This window comes from Coturnix japonica, chromosome 3 (genome assembly GCF_054131305.1).
Source record: "Coturnix japonica strain WE chromosome 3, WE-NBRP24, whole genome shotgun sequence".
Lineage (NCBI taxonomy): Eukaryota > Metazoa > Chordata > Aves > Galliformes > Phasianidae > Coturnix > Coturnix japonica.
Genome location: NC_140665.1, coordinates 99059501 through 99077574, shown reverse-complemented (window position 1 = coordinate 99077574; position 18074 = coordinate 99059501). Strand labels below are relative to the sequence as shown.

The following is an 18074-nucleotide window of genomic DNA, read 5'->3' as shown; positions in this document are numbered from 1 at the left end:
CTTCCCTGCATCCCATTCCCACATCACGTTCATCATCCCACATCCCATCCCTGCATCCCATTCCCACCTCATGTTCAGCATCCTGAATCCCATTCCTGCATCCCAACCCCAAATCATGTTCATCACCTCACAATCCCATTTCCACATCCCATTCCTGCATCCCATTCCTGGATCACATTCAGTATCCTGCATCCCACTCCCACATCCCATTCCCTCACCCCATTCCTGCATCCCATTCCCACATCCCGTCCACCATCCCTCATCCCATTCCCTCACCCCCTATTCCCCCCGTACAGAACTACATCTCCCGACGTTCTCATCCCCATCCACAACCGCGACCGTCTCAACTCGCGCGCGCGCGCTCTCGTGCGCGTGCGGACCCGCGCCCGCGCCCCCTCGCAGCCAATCACCGTCCCGCCCGCCCCGCGCAGCCGCCGCGATCCCGCGCCCCGCCGCCGCCGCCGCCGCCGCTGCCTCCGCCCGGGGCCGCGGTGGGCAGCGGGCAGCGGGCAGCGGGCAGCCGGGCTGCGGCCACCATGGCCGGTCGGACACGGAGCGGCGAAGCGCTGCGGGTGGTGGCTCGGTGCCGCCCCATGAGCCGGCGGGAGGAGGCTGCGGGCTGCGAGCGAGTCCTGGAGCTGGAGGTGAAGCTGGGCCGGGTGACCATCCGCAACCCCCGCGCCGCGCCCGGAGAGCTGCCCAAGACTTTCACCTTCGACGCCGTGTACGACGCCAGCTCCAAGCAGGCGGATCTGTACGACGAGACCGTGCGGCCGCTGGTGGACTCGGTGCTGCGGGGCTTCAATGGCACCGTGCTGGCCTACGGGCAGACGGGCACCGGCAAGACATACACCATGCAGGGAGCATGGGGGGACCCCGAGACGCGCGGCATCATCCCCAGCTCCTTCGAGCACATCTTCACGCACATCTCGCGCTCGCAGAACCAGCAGTACCTGGTGCGAGCCTCCTACCTGGAGATCTACCAGGAGGAGATCCGCGATCTGCTGGCCAAGGACCAGAGCAAGAAGTTGGAGCTGAAGGAGAACCCCGAGACGGGCGTCTACATCAAGGACCTCTCCTCCTTCGTCACCAAGAACGTGAAGGAGATCGAGCACGTGATGAACCTGGGCAGCCAGGCGCGCTCGGTGGGCAGCACCAACATGAACGAGCGCAGCTCCCGCTCGCACGCCATCTTCCTCATCACGGTGGAGTGCAGCGAGACGGGGCCGGATGGCCACGAGCACATCCGTGTTGGGAAGCTCAACCTGGTGGACCTGGCGGGCAGCGAGCGGCAGAGCAAAACGGGCGGCCCCGGAGAGCGGCCCAAAGAAGCCTCCAAGATCAACCTGTCCCTCTCTGCTTTGGGCAACGTCATCTCGGCGCTGGTGGATGGCAAGAGCACACACGTCCCATACCGGGACTCCAAGCTGACCCGCCTGCTGCAAGACTCGCTGGGAGGCAACGCCAAGACCATCATGGTGGCCACCTTGGGCCCGGCGTCGCACAGTTACGAGGAGAGCCTCTCCACCCTCCGGTTCGCCAACAGGGCCAAGAACATCAAGAACAAACCCCGGGTGAACGAGGACCCCAAGGACACGTTGCTGCGGGAGTTCCAGGAGGAGATCGTGAGGCTGAAGGCGCAGCTGGAGAGGCGCGGAATGCTGGGCAAGAAGAGGAGGAGGAGCAGCCGGAGGAAGAAGGCGGCGGATGGGGAGACGGCGACGGAGAATGAAGGGGAGGACGACAATGAGGATGGGCTGGAGAAGAACATGGAGAACTACCTGCAGGAGCAGAAGGAGAGGCTGGAAGAGGAGAAGGCTGCTATCCGTGATGACCACAGCCTGGTGAGCGAGGAGAAGCAGAAGCTGCTGGAGGAGAAGGAGAAAATGATCGAGGACCTGCGGAAGGAGCAAGAGGCCACGGAGCTGCTGGCCACCAAGTACAAGGTACGTGTTGTGTAGTGCTGGTTCCATTGGGTGCTGCTGGGTGGGACCTGGTTTGCCACTTGTGGAGTGCTTGAGTTGGTGGCCAAGTGGGATGGCGGTGACCAAGCAGGGTGACCAAGTAGGGTGGTGATGGAGGATGACCAAGCAGAGTGACCAAGCAGGATGACTGAGCAAGGTGACCAAGCAGGGTGACCAAATAGGGTCACCAAGCAAAGTGGCCAAGTAAAGTAAGCAAGTAGGGTGATCAAGTGAGGTGGCCACATGGATTGACCAAGTAGGCTGGGCAAATAGGGTAGGCAGGGAAGGGGTGGGTTGGCTTGCAGGGTCCCCACATGAGGTGTCCAAGCAATGTTCCCAAGAAAGGTGGCCAAGAAATATGACCAAGTGGGGTAGTTAAGTGAGGCGGCTTGTAAGGTCACACGGTGCTTGAGAGGTGGGCAGGTAGGGTGATGAAGCAGGATGACCAAGCAAAGTGACCAAGCAAGGTTGCAAACCAAGGTGATTAAGTAGGGTAGCCAGGTGAGGTGGCTAGCAGGGTCCCCAGGAAGGGTCTGCACTCAGCGTGCCCAAATAGTGTCCCCAAGGAAGGTGGCCAAGTGAGGTGGCTATCAGGGTCCCCAAGCATGGTACCCAAGCAGGGTCCCAAAGCAAGGTGACCAAGAAATGTCCCCAGTCAGAGTGCCCAGCAAGGTACACAAGCATAGTGCTCAGGGGAAGCCCCATTCCCCTGGGCAGTGTTGGACTGAGGTTGCCCACAGGCACGTCCTGGCATTGTGGGGGGACCTTAGGTGGGGGCTGCTGAGGGTGTGGGGCAGGCAGGGCCACCCAGCCATGCACACTGATGGCACCAGCGTGCTGTGCTGTGCTCCAGCTGCTCGGCACAACAAAGCAGCTCACGGTGGAGAGAGGGAGTGATGCTGCACGTTGGGACTGCTGCCTCCAAGCAGCGCCGGGAACACACCCAGGGCTCAGGGATGCCCAGGGATGCACCTGGCTGCAGGGATGGGTCTCCAGTGCTGGGAAGGGAAGGAAGCCTGGCTGTCCCAACCCACAGCATAGCAGCCCTGTGTCATGCTTTGGGTTACATGGCCAGGATTTGGGGGATTGGAGGAAGGGATGCTGGGGCAGGGCTGTGGGCCTGTGCTGGGCTCCCTGCTGTGCTCTGGCTACAGGGAGGGGTCCCTGCCTCACAGGGGTGGTGACAGCACAGAGACAGGGACCAGCAGCCCTGGGGACATGTGGCTGTGCCCAGGGGTGCGTGACACACTCCAACCATGGTGCTGCACCACTGGCAGCTCTCCTGCAGTGTCTCCTTGTCCGGCACAGCACAGTGGGTCTGGCTCAGGGCCACAGCCTGTCCAGTAATTGCTGAGTAATGAGGCAGGGATGGAGGTAGGATGACTCTGCATCCCCTTCCCTGGCCTTCAGAGCTTCCAGTCATGGGGGGCCAGCCCAGGGGGTGTGGGGAGGGCATCACCCAGGGGACAAAGCCCTGATGGGTGCAAGACAGGAGCAATGCAGGGGGCTGCCCATGCATGGGTGATACATGCAAGACCTGTACACATCCATGTGGACACGGGGTCTGTTGCACCATCCTGCTCGGACAGTTGTGCACCGTTGCAGGCAGACAGATGTGCACTGTCCTGCTCAGACGGATGCACTCCATCCAGAGGAGGCAGCAGCCTCCATCTCAAAGCAGAGCTCCCAGCATCTGCCACATCCATGGTGTGGCCATAGAGGGACGGTGCCATGGGCTGTAATGTCAGCACCACAATCCTGGGAGCTCAGGGCACAAACCAGTGCTGGAGGAGTTATCTGGAGGCAGGAAATGGGTTGCAGTGAGAGGCTTAAGGGTTCATCTGTATTAAGGAAGATTGAGCGTCGTCTTCATCCCAGTAAACAAACACTTCTGCAGGGAGAAAAACAACAGGACCAAAAGACCATTCCTGCAGCAGCAGGGTGGGGCAGAGCTGGTTGTGGGGTTTATGGCCCCTCTCGACCCCATAGCAGCTCACCATCACATACTGCAGGTGCTGCATGCCAAAAGTACCCATGTAATAGCTGGGAAGGGAGAAAAAAAACCAGGAGAATAATAGGGAAAATGCAGTATTGCCCCAGATAATTTACATGCAGCTCTGTGGGTTTGCCCCAGAAACCTCCGTGCCCAGGAGATGCTGTCCCCCCTTTGCACCACGTCACCGCCCGCGTGTCTCCTGGTTGCTTGGAAACAGCAGTGAAGGGGTCCCGGGGGGGCACAGCCTTTGTCACATCCCATGGTCCAAGGGTGTGTGCAGATGTGTGGGTGTAAATGTGTGTGTGTATGCACACAAATGCCAGCACACGTGGGCGTGCGGATGTATGCGTGCAGCGGTGTAAATTAGCGTGCGCTCATGTGTGCACAAATGTCGTGGACATGCAGAAATGTGTGTGTGTGTGTGAGTGTGTGTGTGTGTGTGTGTGTGTGTGTGCTCAGTGATGTGTGTGCACAGCTGTGTGATGGGGAGCACGTTTACCCTGGGGAGGGGGAAGGGAAATGCAATTGGGAGGGGTAGGATGGGGTGGGGTAGGATGAAATGGGATGGGATGGAAAGGGATAGGGGGGGGGTGAGATGTGTTGGGATGAAGTGAGATGGAGTTGGATGGGGTGGGGTAGGATGGGGGGAGGGGATGAGATGAAGTTGAGGTGGGATGGGATGGGATAGGACAGAGTGATATGGGATGGGATGGGGTGGGATGGGATGGGATGAGATGTAGTTGGATGGGATGGACTGGGGTGGGGTGGGGTGGGGTGGGGCAGGATGAGATGGGATGGAATGGGATGGGATGGGGAAGGGATGGGGATAGGGATGGGGATGGGGATAGGGATGGGGATAGGGATGGGAATGGGGATGGGATGGGATGGGATGGGATGGGATGGGATGGGATGGGAAGGGATGAGATGGGATGGGATGGGATGGGATGGGATGGGATGGGATGGGATGGGATGGGATGGGATGGGATGGGGTGGGGCTGGGTGTGATGGGATGGGGTGGGGTGTGGGCTCAGGCTGGGATGGTCACAAAGAAATCAATGGCAGCCCCCTGTACCCAGCGCAGTGCCATCCTTCAGGCATCCTGGCAGAGCTGGAGTGGGGAGCTCAAATCAGGAGCACCGTGGGATGCAAACTGTGGTTGGGATGCGCTTTTCAGCTCAGCTTGGCACAGCTCGGCTTGGCTCAGCTCAGCTGGGGCGGATGGCCCGGCGCCGTTCCGCACTGCCGGCAGCTGCTGCACATCCGTGGCGCCCCGCGGGCTTGCAGCTGTGCGGAAGGAAGTGGGAGTGAGGCAGCCCTGGGTTTGTGCCAGCAGCCAGCAGCCCCGGCCACGTCCCCACGGCGCCGCATCCATCAGTACAGGGAGCAGGATGGGGTTGGGAGGGGGGCTCAGAATCACCAAACTATATAGTATCCTGAGTTGGATGGGACCCTTAAGGACCATCCAGCTCAACTCCTGGCTGTACCAGAACCACTCAAACCCTGTGTCTGAGTTTTTGAACCCTTGGACAGTACATTGTAGAGATGATGGAGGAATCCTGGACATATATAGAGACTGGAAGGAGCTCTCCTTGAGAGTAGCCCCGCAGAGAAGGACCTGGTGGATTCAAAACTTCTCATGAGCCATCAGTGTGTTCTTGTGGCTTAGAAAGCAAATGGTATCCTGGGCTCCATCAGAAGAGTGGCCAGCAGAGACTGGGAGGTGATTGTCTCTCTCTGCCCTTGTGAGGCCCATCTGCAGTGCTGTGTCCAGGTCTGGAGCCCCCAGTAAAAGATAAAGAGCTGTTGGAGAGGGTCCAGAGGAGGCCACAAAGATGGTCAGAGGGCTGGAGCACCTCTACTATGAAGAAAGGCTGAAGGAGCTGGGCTTGTTCAGCCTGGAGAAGAGAAGGCTGTGGGGTGTGACCTCATTGCAGCCTTCCAGTACCTAAAGGGAGCCTATAAACAGGAGGGGAGTCAGCTCTTTACAAGGGTAGGTAGTAACAACAAGGGGAATTTGTTTGAAGTTCAAGGAGGGAGGGAAGATTTAGGTTGGATATCAGGGGGAAGTTCTTTGCAGAGAGAGTGGTGAGGTGCTGGAACAGCTGCCCAGAAGGGCTGTGGATGCCCCGTCCATCCCTGCAGGTGTTCAAGGCCAGGTTGGATGGGGCCCTGGGCAGCCTGGGCTGGTATTGAATGGGGAGGTTGGTGGCCCTGCATGCTGCAGAGGGGTTGGAGCTTCATGATCTGTGAGGTCTCTTCCAACCCAAGCCATTCTATGATTCAGTGATTCCATGAGATGCACTGACCCCCCCCAATCTGCCCTCCCCAGGCCATGGAGAGCAAGTTGCTGATCGGCGGCAGGACCATCGTGGACCACACCAATGAGCAGCAGAAGATGCTGGAGCTGAAGCGGCAAGAGATAGCTGAGCAGGTAGTACCCCATCCATCCCAGAACCAATGGATTGGGAGCATCCATGAGGCCAGAATGTCCATGGTGGGGCTAGAGGGTCCGTGGGGTGGTCAGTGCCCATCCCAACACTGAGCAACCCCCCCTCGGTTACAGAAACGCCGTGAGAGGGAGATGCAGCAGGAGATGCTGCTGAGGGACGAGGAGACCATGGAGCTGCGGGAGACCTACACATCCCTGCAACAGGAGGTGGAGATCAAGACCAAGAAACTGAAGAAGGTGAGAGAACCAGGGAGGCTTCACTCGGGTGGGGAGGGATGTGGAGTTGCCTTTGGCTCATGTCTCAAAGTTGGGGGCATATGTCCTACCCACTATCCATGGGGACATGATGCCCTGGAGGATGCTCCAGGCATGGTACTGGGGACACCTGTGCCACCGTGCCCTGCAGACACTCATGTCATCATGCCCTGGGGTCACCTGTGCCACCAGGGATGCATATGCCACCATGCCCTGAGGACACCAGTGCCTGGGGGTCAGCCATACCACCATATTTTGGGGACATCTGTGCCATAAGGTCATGCCACCATGTCCTGGCGGCTCCAGTGCCACTGGGGTCACCCATTGCACCACTCCCTGGGGACACCCATGCCACCAGGGCTGATGCCATCTCTCTCTGGGTACAGCTTTACGCCAAGCTGCAGGCTGTGAAGGCAGAGATCCAGGACCAGCACGACGAGTACATCCGTGTGCGGCAGGACCTGGAGGAGGCACAGAACGAGCAGACACGGGAGCTCAAGCTCAAGTAGGTGCCATTGGTGTCCCATCAGGTGGGCAGTGAGGCTGAGGTCCCCCTGCCCCCCACCCCACCCCCAGCAGTGCCACTCAGAGCATCCAGCCTCACACCTGGGGCCTGCAGGAGATCCCTATGGAGGAGGCAGTCATTCTCTTCACTATCTTACCACAACCAACCCAGACGTATAAATATTTTAACGTTTTCATGATAAAATATTTAAAATTCTGCTCGGAGCACAATTTTGTGTCCAGTTTTGCTCCACACCCTTTGGAACGTAATTAAAATGCTTTAAGAGCGTGCAAAACCTCAGTCAGCAACTCATCCATTCCAAACCGTTTTCTGCAGCTTCTTTATTTGCCCCAAAGCAACATGGCAAAAAGAGAGGGGGAAAAAAATCCCTTCAGGGTCAGTTTTAAGGTGTTTCCTCTCATTTTCTCATCCGGCAGCTCTGCTGTGGGCTGAGATCATGCAGACCTTTCTGTGTTGTGCTGCTGCAACAGTGGGGCCAGTTTGGATTTCCATTCCACTGAGCAAAGGGGTTGGGTTTGGGGTGCTCCCGAGGGGTCCTGTGTGAATCAGTGCAAAATGCATTGCAAACTGCATTGCAAGCAAGGTTGCAAACAGTGCAAGCTGCACTATGAGGTGTATCTTGCAGTCTGTGTTTCAAAACTCATTGTAAATTGTGCCTTGCAGATTGTAGGCCGTACATCACAGAATGTATTTTAGTTTCATTTCAGACCGTGTATTTCAAACAGTTGCAGGTTGCTTTGCAGACCATGCATTGCAGACACTGCCTGGGGGTTGCTAAGGAGAGGACCGTGGGGTTACACCCTGAAGGCAGCATGCAGAGCTGATGATGTTTCTTCTGCTCCTCTCTGAATGACAGTCTTCCTCTGCCCTTTCTCTCCTGCCTCTGCTGGATCCATGGCCCCTACCTGCCCGCTCTGTCTTCCTCTCCTCCCCATTCATGTTTTCACCCCCCATCTGCTCTCTGTGTCCTGGCTCCTCTCCTGACCTCTCCTCTCCACTCCCTTTGCTCCACTCGCTGTGCCCTGTCCTGTTACCTCCCTCCTTTCCACTCTGTCCCACCTGCCGCTCCTCTCTCCTGGCCTGTCCCTCACTCAGGTACCTGATCATCGAGAACTTCATCCCACCAGAGGAGAAGAACAAGATCATGAACCGCCTCTACTTTGACTGCGAGGAGGACCAGTGGAAGTTCCAACCATTGGTGCCGGCCGGCGGGTGCGTGTGGGCATGGGCAAGGGCTGGGGACATCACTGGGTTGGGCAGTGCAGTGTCACCACCCATGGGACATGGGGAAATGATGGAGGTGCCCACGGGTGGCACCAGGGTGTTCTATTGGGTCCCATCCTGTGCTCGGGGAGCTCAGTGCTGTCATTCATGTTGCCTAATGGGTGTTCCTCTCTTTCAGGAACAGTAACCAAATGAAGAAGAGGCCAACATCTGCAGTGGGGTATAAGAGACCCATCAGCCAGTATGCCCGTGTGGCCATGGCCATGGGATCACATCCACGGTATCGGGTAAGGGAGGGGACGCTGCTGGTATGTGCTGGGGGACAAGGTGGTGTTGGGTCAGCGGGGAGGATGGATGAGATGAATGAGTGGGTTGGGTGGATGGATGGATGGATGGATGGATGGATGGATGGATGGATGGATGGATGGGTGGGTGGGTGGATGGATGGAAGGATGGATGGATGGATGGGGTGCATGGGATGGATGGAGTGGATGGAATGGTTGGATGGATGGATGGATGGATGGATGGATGGATGGATGGATGGATGGGTGGATGGGTGGATGGATGGGTGGATGGGTGGATGTGTGGTTGGGATGCATGTAAGAATAGGGTTGCTGGGATGATGGGGTGGACAGGATGGGTGGATGGATGGGTAGTTGAGATGTATGGAATGATGGGGTTCAAGGGATGAATGGGGTGGACAGGATGGGTGGATGGGACAAATGGATGGGATAGGTGGATGTGTGGATGGATGGATGGATGTGTGGGTAGGGTAGATGGATAGCTGGCATATGAGATGATCTTAAAGGTCCCTTCCAACCCAAACCATTGTATGGTTCTGTATATGAATGACTGGGGTGGGTAGATGGGGTGACTGGATGAATGGGACAGGTAGGCAGATGAGTGGATGGCTGGATGGATTAATAGTATGGGATGGATGGGTGGAATGGTTGGATGTCTGGAGTGGATGGATGAATAGATAAGGCAGATGGATGGACAGTGTGTACGGATGGATGGAGTGAGTGGATGAATGAGGTTAATGGCTGGGTAGATGGGTGACAGCTCGAGGCAGCTGTAGAGAATGTGGGGTAAATAAGCTCATGAAGACTGGAGATAATTTAGGTAAACCAGCTGCAGCCAGAAGATCTCTGTCCCTCAGCGTATTCAGCCTCTCAGCCATGTGGACCTACACGAGATGGTGCCGTGCTTTACTGTGCCATAACTCCACGTGTTAACTTTCCCTTTGCCCCATCCTGCTGCAGGCTGAGAACATCATGTTCCTGGAGCTGGACGTCTCCCCTCCAGCAGTGTTTGAGTTTGAGCGGAGCCGGGACCCAGCCGAGCAGGACCCACGGGCTCTGCACCTGGAGAGGCTGATGCACCTGGACAGCATCCTGGAGAGACCAGCAGCCTCCCGGGTGAGGAAGTCCCGCTCCTGGTGAGTGAACATGTGGATATTTGGGCGCTGGGGCTGAGACACTGGATACGGGACAGTGCTGGGTTGAAGACACTGCAGCCGAGGGGAAGCTGCAAGAGTGCAGGGCAGCCTGGAAGTGTTCCCTGTTCTTTAGTTGGAGACAGGTTTGGGGTTCAAGGTAGGGGTTGAGGCTGGGTGGGCCCTCAGGTCCCTTCCAACTCAAAGCACTCAGGGATTCTGGGATTCTGTTCTACTGGCACAGGCTGCCATCCCTGGAGGTGTTCCAGGACCATGGAGATGTGGCACTAAGAGGGCAGTGGCACGGTGGGATGGGTTGGGGTTGGACTTGTTCTCTGGCTCTCTGAAAAACAGGTTGATGATACGGTATATCGCCATGTACATATGCTCAGGATGGTCATATACGACATCCAGTGCTGCTCAGCGCTGGATTTCCATCAGTGCTGCCTACATAGCAAGTCACTGAGAAAACAGCAGGATTCGGGGGCGGAGATCAAGAAAGAGGAAGCAGAAGGAAAGCATTTCTTTTTCTGCTTGTGCCACCCCCAGGTGCCAGACACCACGGTCGCTGCCATCCTCCACTACACACGTGTCCCTCGCTGCTGGCTCCCCACGCACCTCTGTGACACCGGCACAGGAGTGATGGCCCCAGGACCCCATAATCCCAGGACCCCCAACCCCAGGACCCCCGACACCAGGACTTTATGGCCTCAGGACTGTGGCCACCTCCACCCCAGGGCTGTGCAGTGTCCCCAGCGGCAGCGTCCCACCGCCTTCAGCTACTTATGTGCACTGTATGTGTGTGAGATGCTCCCAGCAGCTCTGAGATGGTGGGAGCCGCCCTCTTCATCCTCTTTTCCCCAACACACCCCTCCCAAGTCTGGATCTGTCACTTTATTTATTTAATGTATTTATTTATGAAGTGGTTGATGAGCGGCTGGAATGTGCTCTCACAGGACACCGAGCTGGGTCAGCTCTGGTGCTCTGAGCCCCCTGGGACCCCATTGGCTTTGACACAAGATGAGGTGGCTCCGGATATTCCTTGCTGTGTTCATTGGATCCCACCATGTTTGCCATATGATTCATGCTTTTGGCAACTCCTACAAGACTTCAGAGACTTCCCAATGGCAGACCCTTGTGCTGAGCTTGTCCAAGACCACAAAGAACACTCTGGACTGCATCGGTGCTGGTGGCAATGATATCTCACTGATGTCTGGACACGGCTGTTGCTCCACAAGTGCCAGCTCCATGCACCAGATGGGCTGACAGATTCACCAACCAAGTCAGCCCAGTGCAGCTCTCCTCTGGATAGTGCTGCACCGAGGTCAAATGGGGTCTGGAGGACATATGGTGATTTTATGGGTTGCGGAGGGATTGCTAATGGATGTGAAACGGGTAATGGGTAGGAGAGGGGTGAGCAGTGAGGCTCTTTTAACTGGCACAGAGCATTTGAAACCCATCAAATCAGCATCTGCAGTTGAGATTGAGTTGTGCTACAGCAACCCGATGAATGAGGGAGCAGCCTCCTGGTCTAGGAGTGAAGACATGGGTCTGCAAAGGGGCGGGTGCTGGAGATAGTCACTTGGTGGGCAAGCTAAGAGATTACAGGTGGGGGCAGTGTTTTCTGCATGCAGGACCTCATCTAATTTCCAGGGAGGGTGGGAGGGGAATTTGCACTGATGTGAGGGAAGCACTGGGGGCAGCTGCTTTGGACCAAGTGCCACCTAACGAGGCCAGGCTGGGGTGTGCTCCTCTCCTGACCCATCTCCTCTTCAGCTGAGGTCTTCTCCCTTTGCCCTGTGCTGCCCTGTTTTGTGTTTTCTGATCTTTGCTTCTGCTGCCATCATCCCTTCCCTGCCTATGTCTTATAGCTGAAGTCTCATCCCCCAACCCAGAAAGCAGCAGCCAAGTTGAGGGGCTGTGGGTTGCTGACAGTACTCGGTGTGTTCCCTTTGAGTGGCCAGCTGGGTTCTTGTAGAATTTTGCTGTTAGAAGAACCATGGGATAATGTCTGGGGCAGTGTGATAAAATGTCTCATGAGCCTGCCCTGAAATCCTGTATGTGGATAGGAACTCAATAGTGAAGGCTGCCAGTTGGGTAGGGGAAGAAATTATAGGGAAGGACAGTCAAGCATCCAGCACTATCCTTTTGTCCAACCTTCTGGTCTTCTTTATGCCTGTCCTTGTGTCCAACCTTTTCCCATCGTTCTGCCTATCTTTCTGCCCAACCTTCTGTCCAACCTGCTTCCATCCCCATCCATCCTTCTGCCCATCCTTCCACACTGTGTGCAAGGGCACACAATGAAGCAGGTTTAGGAAGCTGGGTCTCCTCCATGGCTCCCATCCTCCTTGTTTTCCAGTTGTTCCAAGTTCCTTGACAGCCAGGCCAGCAGCTCACTGAGCCTGGGGATGGAGAACCAGAAGAGCTCGGGAGCCGTCTGTTCTCTTTCCACCATGCTGACCCCAAGCATTGGGTAGAAGGAATCCTATGGGAACCTGCTCACATCTTGGGGAATGCACACCAGGGCCTCCCATAGTGGTCCAACAGAGAACACTGGGTTCCACCTGGAGGCTTTCCAGTGGGCTGGTGGCTATGGGCTGCCCTGCTTTGGCTTTGTCATATTCTGCCCACCTCCAAGCACTGCTTCGATGCCTCCATTGCATGTTTAGCTCCAGAACCTCACTCTGTGTCTTCATGCATTGCTCCGACCTCAGCCTTTCAACACAAAGCCCCAGGGAGGGCTCGGAGATGGGAAGGGGTGAGAGTGCTGTGGCACTTCCCCCACCCCGCAGCCTCACCGCGTCGCTGCAGCAACCTCAGATGTATATTTGTAATGTTCTTTGTTCTCTGTATGTTGGTGCGTGTGTATTTACATATGAATGTGTGTAGGTGTGTGTGGGTGTGCGCGCACGCGTGTGTGTAGCCAAGGGATCTGTTTACCTTCGATGTGAGTGACTGTACAGGGGGGGTCGGTGGGCTTTTTTTTCTTAGTTATTTTTGGTTTCAGGTTCTTTTTTTGGTGGGGGGGGGGTGGAAGGGGGGGGTCTGTCTCGGATTGATTGACAAGGTGAGGGCCTTGATTAGGACCAAATCTTTGTGCCTGTTGCTATGGTGATCTATTTAGGAATCAAAAGTTTACTGTATGGTGGCCCATCCTTGTCACTCTATACATACGAATATACAGGACATATTATAAATATATATATATTATACATAATTGTATGGAGAGAGGTCATGAATCTCACCACCCCCCTTCTGGCTTTGGATGGACACCTCTTCAATATTCTGTAATGTAGCTTTGACTCGGTGCTGGATGTGACCACAAAGCTCCAGCACTCCTCCAAAAACTGGCAATGACACCAATAAAAGAATGAGCATCATTGCACGGAGCGTCTGTCGCATCCTTCGTCCCCAGCTCTACGCCACCAGGATGTGTGTAGGCATTGGACTCGATTGTCCTTGTGGGTCCCATCCAACCTATGGTCAAAGCAGACAAAGTGATGGTTTTGCTGTGCAAGAGAGCTTTATAAAGGGCCAAGTGTGAGCTCTGTGAGCACAGAGAGGCCCATTGTTGGTACACCACAATGCTCATCCAGTTTCAACCCCCTGCTGTTTGCAGGGTCACAACCAGCAGCCCAGGCTGCCCAGAGCCACATCCAGCCTGGCCTTGAATGCCTGCAGGGATGGGGCATCCACAGCCTCCTTGGGCAACCTACGGAAGGTGAAGGATGGTGCTGTCCCTGCTCTTCAACACATCCAAGAGGTCACCCAACAGTGTATGGAAGATCTCTCTCTTTGCTCACCCAGCTTGCACTTACATTAAATCCCAGCATTGCCTTTGGTATTCAGGTTCCCCTACGGATGGAAATCCCTTCCAAGACCAGCTGCAGAGGAACCACAGGCAGCTCACGTGTCCCCAAGGGCCGGAGCAGAGGGTGTGTGTGGTGTGATGGAGCAGATGGCTCCAAAGGAGAGCTGCACATCCTGCAGAAGCTACCAGCAATTACAGCCCCCTGGGGAGCATCCGCTGCTGCTTTCAGGCTGTTGCAAGATGGTTTTAGCATCCTGAGCCCAAACCCTGACCGAAGACATAAGAATCAGCTTTGGGACAGGGGTAACTGATGACAGAGCCACAGCTAATCCCTCCTCCCCTCCCACTTGTGAGTGATGGTCAGAGGTTCTCCCAAGAGCATATGGAGAGGGCATGAAGACCTTTGGGGCTCCTGAGCTGCTCCTGAGTCACTGTGCTGAGCTGCTCCTTGTCCCAGCCTTCCTACCACCAAAACAGTGCAAACAGCCATTAGCATCTTCATAGAGTACCCCGACATTTACTTTGCAATCAGGTTTCAAGAGCAGAACGTTTTTAGTGTTAAGAAGATTTTGAAGCACGTCGGCGCAGAGGTGCCCACAGCTCCTCTATAACTGACTCTATAACCTTCTTATATCAAAAAGGTTTGAGTTTTCTTGTTTCTTTGTGTTTTTTCCTGTTCCTTGACACTCTGAGGACACCCTGTGGACTTTTCCCTGTACTGCTGTGCCTCTTCATCCCTTCAGTGCAGATTTCTATGGCAGCAGAAGGATATGTGTGATTACTTGAAACTGTTCTGCCTCTACATTTGCTGCCCATGTGTCCTCCATTCCAGGGACAGACCCTTAAGCAAGCACAGAGTGTTGCCAGCAATCAACTTCCCATAGCATTCCATGCTGCGGATGGGCAGCGCTTTACATCCCATCCTCCAAAGAAATGTTGGGACGTGAAAGGAAGGAAATAAAGCAGGACATAAACATTCTTTCTCCTTTGTATGCTCTGAGTGCTTTCTTCCATTGGAATTCACCAGGTAGAACCCACCAAACAACTGGAATAGAGCACTGATGATTTCAGAGGCAAAGTATTGGGCTCAAAAATTGGGAAATACTTTGTGTAAGGAGGGGAAACCATGGAAGGCATAAAGGAAATAAAAGAGGTGGGCACTCTTCCGTGGGCTGGAGGCAAATATAACCCCTGAAAGCACTGCAAGAAGCCCGTGAGTGCTTTTAGCCCCAGAGATCTGTGGGTTGGAAGGGACCATGAAGATCATCGAGTTCCAGCCTCCTGCTATGGGCTGGTTGCCCCCCTCACCAGTTCAAATTGCTGAGGGCCCCATCCAAACTGGCCTTGGGCACCTCCAGGGATGGGGATGTGAGTGAATTGAAAGGGGTGGATGCTCATCAGGAACCAAGCCCAGCCCCCACGGTTACGTGTCCACTGGAATGTTTTGTGCACTGGAGAGCATGCAGCACCCTGCTGTGAGCTGTCATAAGATGTAGCCCAACCGAGTGTGATGGGCTGAGCTGAGCCATCTCAGAGCTCCGCAACAAAAGCCAGCGGTGAATTCGGACCGACAGAGCCCAATAGGATGACTCACAGTGCTCACTGCCGTATCCTTCAGCTGAGTTTGGAGCAGAAGAGAAAAGCAGCAGAGCAACTTCCCTTGCAAAGGGGGACGCAGTCACATGAAGGGCCCTTCCTCTTGTGCAGGAGGAGGGTTTTGGCTGGAGGAGACACCACAGTGCAGTGACCGACCTATTAACATGCCCCAGAATCCAGCCTGAGAGCACCTGGTGCTTTGTGCATCACTTCCCAAGGAAATGGAAACAGAGCTTGCATCCTCTTCATGGAAATAGAACAAAGCCGTCTTATTGTTTGGCGTTATCATGCGTGACAATCACAGAATCACAGAATCACAGAATGACCCGGGTTGGAAGGGACCTCAAGGATCATGTAGTTCCAACCCCCCTGCCTGGCAGGGCCACCAAACATACACCTTTACTACCAGTTAAACCAGTTGGGCTGGGGTTGGGCTTGGAGATCTTGGAGGTCTTTTCCAACCTGAATGACCCTATGTAGGATTCTATGGCTCGTATGAAAATCCTTGACTCTGCAAACAACCAGAATGGCAGGACATTGTACCAACCACACGGCTAAGGGGAAATAAATCCCTGAGGAAGAAAGGTCAAGAAGTTGCCAAAAGAGATCACTTTCAACTGGGAATTTCCCTCAGTTTAATTATTTGCCAACTAGCAGCCACTTTTCTCTACTGATGTGGGGACTGAGAAAAGCTGTAAGACTGGAAATTCAACCAGCACTTAGGGAAATAATCAGTCTCCCCCTTCCTGAGGCTGAAATTCAATCCAGTCTCTTAAGTCCTTGCTCCTCTCTGCTCTGTGCCTTTCCATGATGGACTGCGGTGTGAGGCAACAGGCAGCACTGGGACCAGTGCTAAATGGTTCATACAATCATGGAATCATTAAGGTTGGAAAAGACCTTTGAGATCATCATGTTCAGCTGTCACCACCATCAAGCCAATCACAGAATCATAGAGCCCCTAAGGTTGGAAAAGTCCTCCAAGGTCATCCAGCCTGACCATCAATCCAACACAGTCATGTTTCTTTCTATCCTTCTTTGCTTCTTACTCTTTTTATTTAATGATTGAATATCTAAACAATTTGCAGCCATCTTAAGGCCAGTGTCAATCTCCAACTGCTCTTCAATCACCTGTAGTACCAAAGGCACAGTCAACTCATCATTGCATCCTCTGTCCGCGGCACAATGTATTTGGGAGCTCCTGGTATAAATCAAGAGGCAAACAGGGAGAGGTGTAGGAAGGTCTGTGAGCAACGCTGAGATGTCTGCAGGGTAAAAGGAGGAGCCCAGGAGATCCTCAGATAGCCCGAGACTTCAAAGCTGAGTTAACAAACTCCCTTATCAGTACTAAACAAAGTCCTTCCTTCAAAAGGAATGCTTTCCTCTTCTTTATATGATACCCTCCATAGGCACTCATCAGGGAGACAGAACATCTGGCTGCAAGTCTGCTGAGGCTGAAAATGGAAGGCTTCTCTTGCTGGCTTTATGCTTATGCTTCTATTCCTAATCACCCTGCCAGGATTGCAAGTCTCAGGAGTGAATGATGCATCGAGGACACCAGAGCCTCCCTAGTGACTCACCTCAAAGAAAGGAGAGGTATCTGCTAGGAAAAAAAAGTGGTAAAGGGGGCTCAAAAAGGTACTTCCAGGTGACCCATGAGCTCTTATTGCATTAACAGACAGCAGAGGAGATGTCATGCATGCCAAGATGACAGTCTGAGGCTCGCTGGGTAAACCAAATGTCATAATGAAGGACCATGCTTCTGTCTTTTGCCCTGCAGATGGCAGATGGGCTGTAATGTGCCCATTCGTAGTTCAGAGCTCCCACAAACCTCTCTCCAACTGGTTTACGAACATGCCTGGGGTTTGGGCTGCTGGAAACACTAAGGGTTTTGACAGCCCACCACTGACCCCTTGTCACGGGTTAAGACATTGGGATGGGCTGCCAAGGAAGGTGGTGGGGTCACCATCCATGGAGGTGCTCCAGAACCATGGGGATGTGGCACTGAGGGACGTGGGCAGTGGGCGTGGGGCTGTGGGTTGGGGTTGGATTTGTGGATCTGAGAGGTCTTTTCCAAGCTGACTGATTCCATGATCCTAATAAGACAGCACCTCACTCCTGTAAATTGCCTTGTGTCTCTTAGGTTCCTTTAAGATTGCAGGCAGTGCTTTGCAGGAAGATTTGGGTTCCTGGTTTTTGTATCGCTTTCACAACTTAAAATACTCATTGCAAAGCTGTGCGGTAGCCACAGAACCACCCCCCACCTAAAGAAGCCATCTGCTCCTTGTTTGAGCAACAATCTGACATTTGAATGTTCATTTTCCTGGCTGGAAGTCTCAACCTGAAATCAGCCGACTGCCTGCTTTGAACCTGAGTTCAGAAATAGGATTTAATCGGTCCTCTCAATTCAGTACTTGAATATTAATTCCTGCTTCGTACATGTGAGTTATTAAAGCTTAATGGTTCGAACAACCTTGCTTGTCGTTTTGCCAAAGCAGGATGCTGCTGGGTTCGTGCGCACTGAGATCAGTCTTTCCTTTCTCCATCAGCAATGAAGCGATGCACTCACAATGAACCCTGCTTTGCTTCCTCACGTACGGCTCCAAGATAAAATTAGCTCTGAGGACAGTGACCTCTGAGAGCAGCTGGCCAGCCCAGCTCCTTGCTGGGGGAACATCTCTAACAAGCTGCAATGTGCACTTCAGCTGCAACGCTTCCTGCCACAGTAGTGGCTTCGATAACGACTCAATTAGAAGAAAATGGAGCAATATTTTTTTGCAATAAACACCAACAGCTCGAGTCTGTGGCTTGCACAGCTGCT

General features: G+C 54.3%; 1 protein-coding gene across 1 annotated transcript; it reads left to right on the top strand.

Annotated features, from left to right (window-relative positions):
* Positions 1–415: 415 nt before the first annotated feature.
* KIF3C (kinesin family member 3C) lies at positions 416–13234 on the top strand. The gene is made up of 8 exons (XM_015859847.2): positions 416–1946; positions 6290–6391; positions 6524–6646; positions 7051–7169; positions 8286–8402; positions 8593–8701; positions 9677–9852; positions 10399–13234. The coding sequence occupies exons 1-8, from the start codon at positions 537–539 to the stop codon at positions 10490–10492; spliced, it is 2250 nt and encodes a 749-aa protein (XP_015715333.2). The 5' UTR covers positions 416–536; the 3' UTR covers positions 10493–13234.
* Positions 13235–18074: the final 4840 nt, after the last annotated feature.

Bases quoted from the DNA above. Each gene is read 5' to 3' on its own strand.
- KIF3C (XM_015859847.2), top strand. From the start codon at position 537: ATGGCCGGTCGGACACGGAGCGGCGAAGCGCTGCGGGTGGTGGCTCGG. The intron at 6,647-7,050 runs GTGAGAGAACCA...CTCTGGGTACAG, and splicing joins AGACCAAGAAACTGAAGAAG to CTTTACGCCAAGCTGCAGGC. The intron at 8,403-8,592 runs GTGCGTGTGGGC...CCTCTCTTTCAG, and splicing joins CCATTGGTGCCGGCCGGCGG to GAACAGTAACCAAATGAAGA.